This window comes from Astatotilapia calliptera, chromosome 7 (genome assembly GCF_964374335.1).
Source record: "Astatotilapia calliptera chromosome 7, fAstCal68.1, whole genome shotgun sequence".
Lineage (NCBI taxonomy): Eukaryota > Metazoa > Chordata > Actinopteri > Cichliformes > Cichlidae > Astatotilapia > Astatotilapia calliptera.
In genome coordinates this window covers 7,494,761-7,510,297 of record NC_137428.1, presented here as the reverse complement: position 1 = coordinate 7,510,297, position 15,537 = coordinate 7,494,761, and the positions used below count along the sequence as shown (strand labels likewise).

The following is a 15,537-nucleotide window of genomic DNA, read 5'->3' as shown; positions in this document are numbered from 1 at the left end:
ACTGCAGAAAGAAAATTGGCTACAGACAAGTTTGTGATCTAAGTTTTCTAATTGTCTGTTTTATTTAATTCAGTAAACAGGTGCTACATTTCTTTTTTTTAAATATCCTGTCAAGTCTGGCAGCTTTTGTAATCAGAATTGCGATCTGAATGTATTGTGGTACCAAACAAATGTTGCTTTTGCAAGAACAGCTATATAGAATCTCTATAGCCTCCTCTTTCTTTTGTGAATCTTCAATATTTATTTATTTCTATTTGTGTTACTTCAGTTATCACATTTATAGGCAAGAGAGCAAAAAGAGGAGGTGGTGGTGCGGTAGAGGAGAGATACGGGGAGATAGAAACAAATAGAAATGCACAATGTATCGCCAACACCAGTACCTGTTAGAGACAAAACCACCCCTCTAATACGAGTTGAAAACAGGGTCCCAGGGCCCCAGACCACCCGGCAGAGCCCTCCCCCCCGATAAGGGAGATGTCCAGGCCACAGAGGGCCACCATGGGAGCAGCCCAGCGGCCACAAGAGAACATCAAGCCAACACCTTATTGTTCTACACTTTGGGACCAGAAAGAAGAGGAAGAAACTGAAAATCACTATGCAAAGAGAGTGAGTCATCAAAAAAACCTGAACCAGCAGAGCGCTGCAACTCAGCGCTGTACAGGGATGCTAGGTTGAGCTGTGGTTCACCAATCAGCTCGTTTGACCACTTAATTTGATTGAGTGAGTTTCTGTTCTTTAAAGATAAATCTCTAACACAGAGCAAAGGGATAAAATAAATTCAGTAAAAGTACAATAAAATCAAACCATCAGTTTTTTTTATTAGTTTGGCTAGTCGAAGTCTTGTCAAACATAATTATGAAGTAGCACACAGCTTCAGAGTTTCAAAGCTGTAAGATACAGCTTTGAATTTTGCAGCAAACTGTGACTAGAAAGAATTTTGTCAAATAAGTCAGAGATTTTGTGACTATAGTTTGAAATTAGGATTTTGTGGTTAGAGTTTTTTGGGTTTTTTTTAATGGTGGAAGGTTTCGCATATTGTGTTTTAGCGAGGGTGAAATAAGGTGACTGAGTTAAGACCTTAAGTCAAGACTATGTAAATATACATTTACAAAAAAAACTGTGGTAAAAGTGTGATTTTATATTGATGCAGTGATGTAACAACATAAATTATAAACCACTTTTAAAGCTTTATAGCATCAAGTCTTACAGCTTTCCTGCCCAGCTATAAATCCGGTAGACACATTATGAAACACAGGCTTGCTTTCTGAGGGTGAAACTTCTGAAGTGTGCCAAGTTCTGCTCTGGCAAGCTGTGGAAATTCCACTGGCGGAAACAGAAAACATGATAATAAAGTGAGTGAGACTATCCTGTGTAACATGAGGAGGCTGAGTGTGTCAAGCTGTCTGTGTGGAGGCTGGGTTGTTGGAGGAGGGCTGTTAAAGTCTTATGTAGCCTAGTCTCCACCCATAGCTGCATGTAACAAGTAGGGTAAGACATATGAAGAGATAAAATCCAACCAGCAGGCAACTCGTCTGAGTATAAAGTTTCCTGTGTCAATTTTACGTACTGTAAAATTACTGTGCCTGAGTCTTGAGCCACTCCTCATATCTTTACATGAGCTTTCTGAACGTCTTTCAAAGTCTTTCTTTAGACACTGGCTGCTCTTTCACTCGCTTTCAGTCCAGTTTCGCAGGACATCGCTTTTTCTTGTTGTTTGTCAAACCACTTAACTCTGACCTTCTAACTATTCCCAGATCAGTGTGGGTTCATTTTGTCAGAGAATCGACCAAAAGGCAGCGAACATCCAAAGAAGAAAACAAAGTCTATGTTACCTTATAAACTGTATGTGTTTTTCTATGTATATATTTTGAATAGCGAATGAAATGCAGACCTCCTTTTGCTCATTTGTCAGTGGTTGCGTTCATGATAAGGTTACATTGCATACTAAGCCTTTCTTGTCTGGATTTGGCTCCATGTTTCATGTCCTGTTTACATTAGGAATGAGTGCCTCTTTTTTAACTCATTATGAGAGCCCACTATTTGTGTGGGTTAACACAAGCATGTGCAGGTCATGTACAAAGGACAGTCTTGTGTAAAATGTAATCTACAGAGGTAGCTCTGGGTTATTATCACCTGGCTTACTCTAAAATTACCTCACAATGCTGGAAGTGATTGACTGTGTGCCCCAAAATGAGTCACTGAGCACATAAACTCATCGGGAAAGTGTTTGGAGAGGTTAAATCCAAGGGCCGTTTTCCCACTGACTTCTGTAGGACCAGATGTCTGTTTACAGCCTAGAGGAATATACAGGAAGACAGTATGTCTTCCAGAATCCAGCTTTAATGCACTTCCCACGTTGGCTTTGGGTTCAGATCCAGAAACTGAAATGTCCATTTTTTATTCTTTCTGTGATCCAGATCAAAGTACTGGATCACTGGTAATGTAGCCTTTTGCATGTTATTATCATCTTTTAAAACCTTGGGCATCAGAAGAGCTAATGACCTTTACACACCAAACACTTGAAACTCATGCAAATATTTTGTGTAATAAAAATTTTTCTCAGTTATTGTAGTTATTATAAAATGTAGCCATTTACACCGGCCATGAACTCTTGCAGAATTAATTTGCAGCATTTATTTTTTTGGAGTCATGCTTGATTTTTCAGATAAACAGATCTGACCAATCATACCGCTGCATTTGGCAACAAGCACACTCATAGCTCAAAGCCCACACCAGTACTGAATATGCAATGATATGGAAATCTTTTCGCAAGCCTCAACAGTTTCCCCTGTTTCAACTATTATGCTAAGCTAAGTGGATTCTAGCCTCAGCTACTTACTAAACACCCAGACAAACAAACAATAATTAAGTGTATTCCCAATGTCTGTTCCTTTGAGTTGTGAGAATTCATGCCAGTTTTACACTTGGTGGCATTGGTGATTGTACTTTTGCTTTTAAAGCGTGACTGGAGAAAATCTGTGGTATGAAGACTCTTAGAAAATGTACCAGTCACATCTCTTGTGTGAAGCTGTTTGTTATCTCTCATCTTGGCAGTCAACAGCAACCATCTATTGCGGTGTTACTTTGGCTTTCATTGCAACAGCTCACAGGTTTTACTGCTTCATTGTGACCCAGCATTAAAACGTCTTTGCACACCCTGCAGCCTATCACTTTGGCCGGTATGAAAGACGAAACAGATGAGTATGGAGGCCAAAAAGTGCACAAACCCAGTCCGAGGCTGAATCAGGATGTTTACATTATATGACTAACACGTTCTGCCAGAATTAACAAGCAGCTTAAGAAAGGCTTAAATGTCCTGTGGTACTAAATCAGGAAGCAAAGCGCCAAGCTGGGAACACCCCCAGCTACACCGATACATGCCTATTTTAGGACTGGACGTCCATGTTTAAACACTCACCTCTACATCACATCTACAGACAGATATCATATTTTTGTAATACAGTATTTTATCTAAAGTAATGCAGATGTTAGTGTAAAGTAAGCCTATCATGACAATTGCTATTATATTACTATATCACTACTGTTATACACTTATAAGCTCACTAATTAATTTTAATTTTATAATCAAGTATGAAGGTCTGTAGTAATGCATCTCTGATGACATGAGTATACTCACTTTAACTGAAAGTAGTAGAATGGCTACTTCTTGGTTTTAGGAGATTTCACCCCAAATTTAAACTAACTACCTTAGGAGGAACCTCGTGTAATATTTCTATTAGAATGAATTAACATCGCATAGATAACAATAACAGCACTGCTTGTCTTTGTTCTTAATAACACTTTGGTTCTGACCACATCCGTCATCATTTTCACTCTGAATGAATCTGAAAGTCTTTCAGTTACTGATTGTCAAGCAGACAAGAGTTTGATCTGTAATGTGTAAAAAAGAAGGTTTGTTCGACAAAACTCTGGATTGTCATCAGTAAAGTTATATGGTAACGACTGCCATATAGAACCCAACCACTATAGGCAATATTTTGACATTAATACAAATATCTGATCATTTAAAAATCTAAATTTTTTTCTTTCAGACACAAAAACCATAAACAAAGTTCCCTACCATTTGATGTGTGCAGTTATGTCCTTGTTTACGCTCTGTTTACCCAATTGTGCTCAGCTGGTTGTTGTGTTTGTAGCATTACAAACATATTGGCAACAGGGAAAGTGCAGAGTGCCCTTTGGTGGACAAACTATGCAACGTCAAAGAAACACTCTTTAACATTGTTTCTTTACTTTTTCATTTTTATTTATCAACTGTTATGAATGTTAATACAGTCTGTCGGGCAAACAGCTATGATCAGCAATATCGTCCTACTAATAAACCTGTGAGGCGTCGTCAATGCACCCATTCACCTTCTTGCACTTATGCGAAGAAAATGGGAAAATACAGCAACATTTTCCAATTTCTCCCTGGAGGCCCCCCAGGTCATTTTAACCCTTTAAAACTCAACCCATCAAAAAATAGCCAGAAAATTCGGATTTATTTTGGAGCTAAGATGTTTATTAACCCTTAAAACAAAATCCACATTTTTTTTTGCTATATCATGTTGTGTATGATCGGCAAAGACATGTCCGATCATAGTGTCCAAAGACATGCAGTTTGTGGGGATAGGTTAATTGATTAGTCTAAATTGCCCATAGGAGTGAATGTGAACGCGAATGGTTGTCTGTCTCTGTTTGTTAGCCCTGCGACAGACTGGGGACCTGTCCAGGGTGTACCCCGCCTCTCGCCCTATGACAGCTGGTCTAGGCTCCAGCACCCCCGGCGACCCTGAAAAGGATAAGCGGAAGCGAATGGATGGATGGATGGATTGGTTTTTGGCAAGTTTTTGTTAGCAACAATGGTAATTTTAGATTAAAAAAAGAAAGAGTTTTGTCCATAACATTTTGAAATGATGACAAGTATTGATCATGTTGAGGAGATAGAGGTCTCTGAAACTCATGTATCAAATATGAAACGAAGGGCGTTATAGGGTTAAAGCCAATAGGTTCTGGGTCTACCCTAGGGTGCCCTCCTAATTTTGTTTCCCCATAACAGTTTCATTGTTGCGCAGTTTTGTTTGTCAAAAGGCTAATTTAATTTTTTTTCTCTCTCTGCGGATTATATAAATAATTGAACAACTTATTACTGTTCAACTGTTTAATAACTGTAATGTGATTAATGAATTTTTTTTACTAATAATAACGTTTCACATCATAGAGTTACAGAAAAATATAATGGAATTACAGTATAACACTTCTTTGTAATGCCCCGGCACTGCTAATAATCTAATCTTTGTGTGTACTGTAAGTTTATAGGACACCTTTTAAATGGTGCTTACAGGTACCGTCACATGAAGCTGAAAATGAATCCAATAAAACAACAGAAAACTCAAGGTAGGAAATATCTTCAGCACTATATCTCTTTCATGTCCACAGCAGAGCCCTCCATAACATGTTGGCTTAACCTAATGTCCCCGATAACATAAATATCCCTGCTTATACAGACTGTGTGATCAATACAGTAACTAAAAGGCTGAGAACAAACCCGATTCAACAAAGAGAACACAGATGAGCTAAAGGAGTTCACTTTACACTTTTTTTTCACGGCGCCTACAAAGTAGCTGGACTGAGGAAACGTGTGAAAATGTGTGAGTTGTACTCTTTCATATTCAGTAAAGTTATAGCCGCGTTCAATATGTGAGCTCTAACATCATCGCGTGGTTGTCAACGCTGTGTGGTTAAAGTGACCAAGTAAATGGTTGCACCTGTGAGTGTGTGCACAGAAATGCATACAAACGCAGTTTCTCACGTACGCTCAGTAACCCCTAACACACACAGCAGATTTGTGAATTATGAGGCTGCTTCCTGGGTAGCAGAACCACCAAATGTTGTGCTATTTGCAGCAGTATAAATGCTGCAATAACCTGAATGCCCAGGAACACAGTCAAGCAAATCTAAACGCAAAAAAATGTGCAGCTAATCTCAAGTTTAAGAATGCTAGCCAGAATTCTTACTATTATTACCATCTCCTGTTTTTGAGAAATGACATATCTAGTGGAGCGTAAACCAGTTACCCACAAGATTAAAACCATCATCAAGCATCTCTCACACCAGGGCATAGACGCCGGACTTCTGGGATTGTCCTGTGTTGCCTCAGTGTTTATCCTTGGCCCTGACTGGGATCTGGGGAGTATGAGACCAGGACAAATGTTTGGTTGTATTTCTAGTCCCTTCATGTCTGCTTTAAGCGACTGCAGCTGTCAGGGAGCTCTCTTTAGGTGAGTGGTCTGTAACACTGGTCAGGTGGCTGGTATCGTTCCTATCGAGCTTCTCCAACAATTACTTAATACTAACTGCCTGGGTCTCTGCCTGAGTCACAGCTCACCTCATCATATTATTCAGAACCAGTTTCTTTCTCCTTATTTGTTTCATTTTTCAAAGTCAATTGCCCCAAATAGTCAATAATTGACATAATGAATGCTAGTCAGAATTATTACTAATATTAATATTCCCACAAAAACACAGAAAAAAACACAATCACAGAGCTGAAAGAAAGGTGGATAAAAACAAGTGATGGTATTAATGCTGGAATCCACTAGTGATGGGTCGTTCGTGAACGAAATGGCTCTTAGAGCCGGGTCTTTGATGTGAACGACCCGAGCCGGCTCCTTATCGCGAGTCGTCACGTGGGTTTTTGCTTTCTTTCTCTCAGCCTCTCTCTCGCACTTTTTTCCGCTTCACTCTGCACGGAGCCTTGTGCTTTACGCTGGGAAGAGGGGGGAGGGGCGGTAGTTACACTCAGTAGCACAGGAACAGAGCCAGAGGGAGAGAGAGAGAAAGAGCCAGGGACAACAACGTCACATTAGAAAGGTATAGTAATCATCCACAACTATTTTTAGTTGCGGATGATAAAGGATTCTGAAAGTTTATTCATGCAGGCCCATTTGACAGAGAATGTGCATCTTCTTTTTGTTTTCATATTTTAATTTATGTTTAATTGTGTTGTGGTTTGCAGTGTTTTGTGTTGTTTCACTTTAAATTTGTAAAAGGAAAAAGCTGAAAAATTAAATAGTTAAAAGTTGAAATGTGAATAGTTGATTTTTGTATTATATGATTTATTTATTAAATTTTATGTGGAGTGAATAAATAAAAGTATATTTACGGTGGCCCCTACAGACAAAGCACATACAAACTTCAAATCACGTACGAACTCTGAAGCATGTACAAACTCCAAAACACATAAGAACACCAAAACACGTACAAACTCCGAAGCACATAAAAACTCAAAACACGTACAAAAGACAACAGAAGTGCTCCAGGATGCTGGGCGCAGTGTTGAGCTTTTGTTACCTAGTGGCTACACAAGCCAGCAAGTACCAACGACCGGATTTGGTGTGTGGTAGTAACAGGTAAATGAACTTTTTTTTTAATTATTTGAATATATATGAGTGCCTGTGTATAAATACACAAACAATACACACATGCTTTCAATTGTGTAATTTAAGTGATCTAGTAGCTCTGCTTTGGAAGTTCAGTTCATGTTAAAAATGTGTTTTGGAGTTTGTACGTGTTTTGTCTCTAGGGGCCACCGCACATATATAAATAAAACCAACTTTTTTTTTACGTTAGTAATTCCTTTTGTGCATAATTTTATATTATTGTTAATAATAAATTAATTAAAGCAAAAAAACAACCCGAAGAGCTGGTTCGGAGCCGAAAGAGCCGGCTCTTTTTAGTGAGCCGAACCGAAAGAGCCGGATCTCTAAAAAGAGCCGGAAATCCCATCACTAGAATCCACAATGGCGCACATACTGAAGCACATATTCAAACAGCTCACCGACAGCAGCCGTCCACATGAGGAGATGAGGGGGAAAAAGTCATCCCTAGAGGCACAGCGGAGTAACCCCAGGATCGCTAGACGGGATTCTGCCACTGAGGCCTCACAAAGAAAGCGATCCAGGGTCGAGCAGTCACGGGAAGATTATACAGGCAAGGAGGTAAAAGGTGGAGTGAGGGGAGGGCAACTCTGACAGAGAAGCTCCAAAGGCCGGGACTCTGAGGATACTTCTGAAGCAATTCTACCCTGGCAGATGCACAAACTTCAAAAACCAAAAATGTTTCTCCCATGAAAAGTGGGGCAGCTGAAAAGGAGCAGGTGCAGTAGAGGAGGTGAGGAGGCTGAATGAAAGAAGCAGCAGTGCATGAGTGGGAGGGAGCAAGGTGAAGAATCATCCTGGTTGGCTTGCCTGTAATCCTTCCCTGGTGGATAAGCCTGACTGATGGCTGTACTAAGAGGTACACTAAGGGAAAACACCACAAGAGGTGTCTTAAGGTCACAGACCAAATTAAGGCCACAAAGCACAGCTCTAAACTAATATACGTAAGACTAAAAAGTCTCACAGCCAAGCACTCAAACATTATTCAGAGATAAAACTACACAAATAGGCTGGTAATAATATTGAATGTCAATTCCAATAGTGCTGGATTTAAAAAGACAAGGCCAAAAATTAAGCCTTAAAACTTTAGTGAAAGCACCAGCATTTACCCTGAAATCATGGTGGAGACATGCTCATGTAAAAACATGCACGTTGAATACTTTGAACCGAATACTGACAAAATACCAGTCTGTAGCCTGCAAACACACAGCTGCAACAGGTTAAATATATCCTACATTTATGAACTCTGCTAACAGATGCTGTTATGTCTTATTTAATTCAATTCAATTTTATTTATACAGCGTGAAATCACAACAACAGTCGCCTTAAGACGCTTTATATTGTAAGATTACCCTACAATAAAACATACAGAGAGAAACCCAACAATCATATGACCCCCTATGAGCAAGCACTTTGGCAACAGTAGGAAGGAAAAACTCCCTTTTAACAGGAAGAAACCTCTGACAGAACCAGGCTCTCGGAGGGGCGGGGCCATCTGCCACAACCAGCTGGAGTGAGAGAAGGAAGACAGGAAAAAAAAACATGCTGTGGAACAGAGACAGAGGTTAATAACAGATAAGATTAATAAAGTATGATTCAATGCTAATCATACTTGTTATTAATGAAAGGTTTTCAACTAGAAACAATTCCTCAGTGAGAGAGATATCCTGCAGTATTCACCCTTTAATCAAATCGACCAACCTTAATCTAAAGTGACATTATGATCTTTTTTTAGCTTGAGCCAGGGCAGATATAAATGATACATATATCGTAGCACAGTAGCAACTGAACAAATACCCTGAAGTCCCTCTGCTAACAGTATGACAAGAATGAGTATCACATTAGCTGATAGAGAGCCAGTCCGGTTTCACTCTTGTCCTCTCATGCTTCAGTTGACTTGCACACACAGGAGAGTCAACATAAGCTAGTCTTGTTCTGAGAAGCTGGTACATTTACTGAGGGGATTGGTTTCCCTTAGTCGGCTGCTCTTTGTACCTTACAACAACATAAAGCACCTTAATGCAAGTGTTGTTGCTCAAACAGCTCAAACTCAGTAAGTGGCACTTCTGTTGCCCACAGGATCACACTATTCACATGTATCCACAAAAGGAATCCACAGTGCTCCAAAAACAAAACTCTGTGTAAACGGAGCAGGACAGACACCCAGCAACAACCCTCGCACGTGGACCTCATCTCGCCTTTATAATGTCGGAGGGCTTTTTGTTGAGTGACCCCAGGTGGAGAAAAGGAGTGGCAGCAGGGTCCTCGAGAGAGCAGCACCACACACACATACACCCACACAGCTCCACAAAATCTAACCAAGCCCCCTTTTTTTAATTCTTGCACTGTAGTAATGGAGATTTGCATAATTCAGATTTTAAAATAAGCAATTATTAATCTTGTACTCTTCTTCTTCTTCCTAGCGGTTTATATCACCCGACGCAGGGTCCGCTATCTTGCATGCCTTCCTCCACTTCTTCCTATCGAGGGCGTCTTCTGGTGTAACATTCACAGCCTTCATATCATCCTTGATTCGGTCCATCCAGCGCTTTATTAATTATTAATCTTGTACTAATAGTGAGTTTCATTTGAAGTAAGAATTTCTGAGTTCCTAGTAAGGAACCCTCCTGTTTTAGCTCCTTGCCCTTTAAGAACACCTTTCTTGAGAGAAAAATTTCTCCCCCTTGCAAACAGAAGGTGGTAGAGCTTGTGTGTGTGATATTCATCCACTAATCATGAGATTAGAAAAAATACAGTTTGAAACCTGAGCTTTTGGCTCACAAGGATTAACTGTGCATGCTCTGACCTTTGACCAATGAGCATCTGTCCGTGGAACAGTGTATATATAAAGGGAAGGAAAACCATTAGCATCTGATTTACCAATAATCTTTTCTTATCTGCAATGACTATATTAATTTCAACATACATGGATAAGTAAATGAGACTTTGGAGTCTATCTTGCACAAGGAACCACACAGACCACAGTAGGCAGGGTAATATGATCCAAATGGTAAACTAAGATTTACAAATGTTAAAATGATTTGTGTGTGACTTTGGAGGACACACAAATGTGTTTATTGGGGTTCATTGAGTTACTGATTTAGTCCACTTAGACATGTTACTATTGACTAGCTACCAGGCCGCCAGGCGCACCTCTCTCTAGCCAATCCATTCTCACTCCCAAGTCATCACATACAACAATAGCAATAATATTATTTGTATAGCACTTTTTAAAAATACACAGTTACAAAGTGCTTCACTGTTGAATCACACATTCAAACATAAAAACACAGAGTCAAACACATGCCCTTATATTCATTACAGCAGACACACATTACCAGAACAATTATAGACAGAAATTTTGCAATGCTTCTGACATGAAAGAAACAAACTGGGTGAGCTTTGAAATGTGAAATTCAAAATGAAATGTTTTCTCAAAAATAACAGCAGCGTTCTTAGCAGATGTTAGTGTGATAGTGTCAGTTCATTTAAAAGTGTGATGTGACCACAGTGACGTCCCAATTTAAAGCATTTCACTTGCTAGGCCCACGTCCTCATTTGAGGTTTGATAGCGTTTTAGTAGATAAAGGTGAATGACTTGGACATGAATTGAGCTGCGGTTTAGGGAAGGCCTCAAAGGGGACTGGGTGGGCCCTGTCCGGCTAGAGAAGTGAAGAAGTTAAAGAAGTAAAACGGGGAGGGAGGGACGGTGGGGCACGTAAACGAGAACAAACAGCTTGTAGAACTGGGGGAACATATACAGATGAGAACCGGAAGGAGCGTGTTTGGAGGCGTGGCCCCGCTCCTGAATTTCAGATACTTTATCTCCAATTAGCTGACTGATTTGCCATCTTGGTTTTTGAAATCAGGTATGAGAAGCAAAAAGGTGACAGAAATATGAGAAGCAGGTCAGTCCTAAAGATGTTCTGCTTTATTTATATTTTTCACTTTATTAGGGACCAAAATGAAACTCAACATCATTTCCGTGTGTTTATAGAGCTCATAGAGGAGGGAAGACAGGGATCATTTTCCCAGAGAAGCCAAAGTTGTCTGGATCCCAGCAAGGATTTGAGAGAGATCTAAATGAGAGATGTGATATTACTTTTGTAAATTCAGTCTAAAGTGATGCCACTCACTTATGGCGTGCTGATGGGTGGGTATTTGTCAAGTGACCTAGAAATCTATTTCTCTCATAGGCCTTCAAAATACAAGAAGTCTACATGAAAACAGAGCCCCTTATTGGGAGTGTTATCACAGTTTATGGGTTATGGCTATTATTTAATATTATTTTCAAATATTTTAACTTATTTATTACAATGTAAATAATTTTATTTTTTAAATCTGCACAACAAAAATGCACAACAGAAGACGAATAATGCTAACTTCCACAAGCGGAGACTAATATAAGCTAATTCTATTCTATTTAACTGTCTGTGGACAATGTATATTTACAGGTCTAACTATTTAATAAAAGCACAAAGGAGGTCCCACTTTATTCTAACTAAATGTTGCATCATGAGTCTTTTTTTTTTTAAAGTTATTTATGCATCAGTAGCCCATGCTGCATTTTATATACCTCCAATGTCAGTCAGCGAAGCGGCTGCGGCACACCTGCACCAGGGCAAACCTCCGCCTACCCCACTCCTGCTTTACAGGTGAAAATAGAGCAACAGGACCGCTGAGTCTTTGATTTTATTTATTTTCTGCTGTGTTTTACTTGCATCTATTTTAAAGAGTGAGTGTAAACACAAAAAAATATTTTATTTTATGTGCTGGAATGTGCAGAAAATAGGTTTAAATGTTAAACAAATTTCTCCCAGTCAGAGAATGTTGCATATAATTAATTTTTTTAAAAGATTAAAACTAATAAAACAAGTTTTAAAAAGAGACTTTTCCATTTGATTACATTTTGTATGATGGATTATGCAGAAAAAGTAGAATTGGGCTGAAAGATCTATCGCTTTATCACCTATTCAGGTTGTAAATCTAAGTAATTAATTACTTTTGACAATAAGTAATCAGTAAAGTAACGGGATTGTCATGGTCCGCGGCCCGGCGTCCGGGGTGCTGCTGGGATGTCCACGCCCACGAGCGTGGCTGCTAACCCCACACCTGCATCCCATCCCAGGCGATCATCAGGTGGACTATTTAATCCTGCCCTACCTGCTGCTCCACGCCAGTCCGTAGTCGCCTCTCAGCGATCACAACTCGGCGTGTTTTTGTTTACGAGCCACCTGCCTGTCCACCTGTCCGCCTGAGATTTGGTTCACCATCAGCTTCGCCGTCTTGACCCCTTTTGGAGCTCCACCCCCCTCTGGTTCACTCGGCCCGGCTATCACCGTGAGACGCACACTCCACCTTCCCTCGTATGCTGCCTTTTTTCCGCACCCCAGTAATCTGTCTCTCTTTTTGTTTTACAGCCTCTTACAGCCCCGCTCTCGGCGTTCCCTGCGCGGTCCCTCGGTTTCTTCTGGTTCCATACGTTGTTTTTCAGGCTACCCTCACGGGACACCTTTAGTTGCAATAAAAATTACTTTCTTTATTCGCTCCTACCCTAGTGTGTGTGTTCTGCTACTGGGTCCTGCCTGCGCTCGGAACTTCGGTTCATGACAGGGATTGCTTTTGGGGGAAGTAATCAGTAATTAGTTACTGATTACTTTTTTCAAGTAACTTGACCAACATTGATTGCTACACTCATCTTTGTTCCTGTCTTTTCCCTCACCCTCAACCAACTAAATCTCCTGAGATCTCTTCCTGTTAAAGGGGAGTTCTTGTACCCTGTGATTGCTTGGTGCTTCTTCGTACTCTGATGGTTATAACCATCCACATCCACAACCATATAGTTTGATTAGGTGGGCCCCACCTGTGTCATCAGTGCTAAAAAATATATTGATTACCTCACTTTGCCCAACCTGGGGCACACAACAACAGCCTATCCTTAAATTACTGTGTTTGCCCATGTCTATCCCAGGTGGAAAACCCAAGTGGGTCCTACGTGTGTTTCCCATTTTGGACCAAGTTAAGTGTTTCCCATGTTTGACCCAGCTAGGACCTACTAAAAGTGCCCACTTGGGATTGCCCATATGGGTTTAATGTGAAAAACCCAAGTAGGCCCCATACAAAAAGCCCAGTTTGAGCCCATGCCCACATGGTACCCATCCAGCCCAAGCAAAAACCAGGTGGGGCCCATATACACACGTTGGCTGGGTAGGGCTCTCTCTGATAAGAATACCACACAATAATTAAATACTTTATACAATGACTACTCTTAACTACTTAAAACACAGTAATGTGATGTAAAATGGAGATCACGGAACAGTTTTTTATTTTGTCATTATCTGTTAACCTATCAGATTTTGACGCATATGCCATTTGACACTTATCGCGTTACAAATCTTGTCATGTACTTGCTTGTTTCCGCTCACACACTCAAAACTTGTGATAGTTAACCTGCCAGTATGAATGAGGGCTAATCTAATAGTTACAGAACTGGCTCTCTCAGACATATATTCATTTGAAAACCCAAATCATCGAGGCAGGAGCTCACCAGCTGATCCTCACTGCTCTCCAGATGTGTCTTCTCCGCTGCGGCAGCTGTTGCTGCGTCGCCCCCGCCATCGCCGTCCGGAGGCTCGGCCAGCCTCTCCAGGCACGCAGACCCCAGAGAGGAGCTCTTGTGGTGGGACTGCACCAGCTGAGACACCGTGGGTTTGTTTGGGCTGGTGGACTTGTGCTTGATCGAAAACTGCAGCTTGTCCCGGCCGACTGCTTTGCCGCAGAGCTGTGCCTCCTTAATGTCCACATCATCCGGAGAGGAGAAGAGCAGGTCGGGCTGCGAGGAGGAGATTACCCGGTCCAGGACGACATTTTCCTTCCGCTTCATCTTCTTGAACATCCACATGCCTCGCTCCTTCTTGTCTTCTGGCTCTCTGGCGCCCAGCTTGGGGCTGAGCAGCGGCTTGGCTTTGGCTTGAAGCTGTTTCCACATCGTGTTTTGTTGGGATGAACTGCTCTCATTCTCGTCCGCCTCGCTCCGCTCCATTCCCGCCTCTACTCGGAGCTCCGGCAGGCTGTCACATCGGTGGACAGGACCACTGAAATACCCCGTTTGTACTATTTCGCCGCATCAGACGGCTGCAAACGCGCCGAAACCTGTACCCAAAAGCACGGAAATACTTCCTCCAGCCAACAGGGCTGTGCGTAGCTCATCTGAAGACCTGAAACTAATGACGTAGTGCCCCTTACCCTGCACCATCAAACAGTCTACCAATAAGATCAGTTTACCATTAAACTTTAGATAATTTGTAGTACGAAAGTTTAACTGCACACCAGTCTTTCATTGACAAAGTATATAACTGTATATGAAAAATAAATGTTTAGACCTCATCAACAAAGAGATGAGCTACAATATTCTCACACGTAACCCTCAAAATATATAACCCCAGCAGAAATATATATTTTTATTTAGTCTCTTTGCTTTTTATACAGTGAAATTACATTATTTACTCTCCTGCACTGAAAAAAACCTTTGTACACAGTCTGGGAGTAACTTAAACTTTTTCTTTGAACATTATTTGCATTATTTTAAAAGAAATCAAATTATTAAAATTCATTTTACGGGACCTTAGAAACAGTGGGTCAGTGTAATAGTATAAATAATAACCAGCCTGGTTTACGACGCCTATTACTCTTTTTGGATAAGACGACGAGATCAGTGACTAACTTAAGCCTTAATCCAAATGGACAGGGTATTACTCAGTGGGTGTCCTCAGGATGAGCACCAGACACAAGCTGCTAAAGCAGCTGGATAAAAGGGACATTCGTCTTGTGTCAAAAGAAAGTTGGCAATGAAGCAACAAATGATGAAAAAGCATCCATGAACCCTGACTTTAGTGCATGTCGTTATGAAAGTTTAAATGGCAAAGAAACATCTTCAGGATCTAAATTTGTTTGATGGATTTCAATTTCAATTCAATTCACTTCCTTTTATATATCACCAGATCACAAACAACAGTTACCTAAAGCCACTTAATACTGTAAGGAGACCCTACAATAATACAGAGAAACCCAAACAATCAAATGACCCTCAGACAAGCAC

General features: G+C 40.6%; 1 protein-coding gene across 5 annotated transcripts in view; it reads right to left on the bottom strand.

Moving 5' to 3' along the window:
• mctp1b (multiple C2 domains, transmembrane 1b) overlaps positions 1–14,645 on the bottom strand; it is a 39,003-nt gene extending 24,358 nt beyond the window's left edge. For 4 of the 5 annotated variants that reach the window (XM_026172673.2, XM_026172674.2, XM_026172675.2 and 1 more), the window contains exon 1: positions 13,987–14,645. In XM_026172673.2, the coding sequence (XP_026028458.2) occupies positions 13,987–14,481 (495 nt within the window). In that variant the 5' untranslated portion in view covers positions 14,482–14,645. Of the gene's footprint in view, positions 1–7,840; positions 8,682–13,986 lie in introns of those variants that run through there. The other variant, XM_026172677.2, reaches the window with a different exon arrangement.
• Positions 14,646–15,537: the final 892 nt, after the last annotated feature.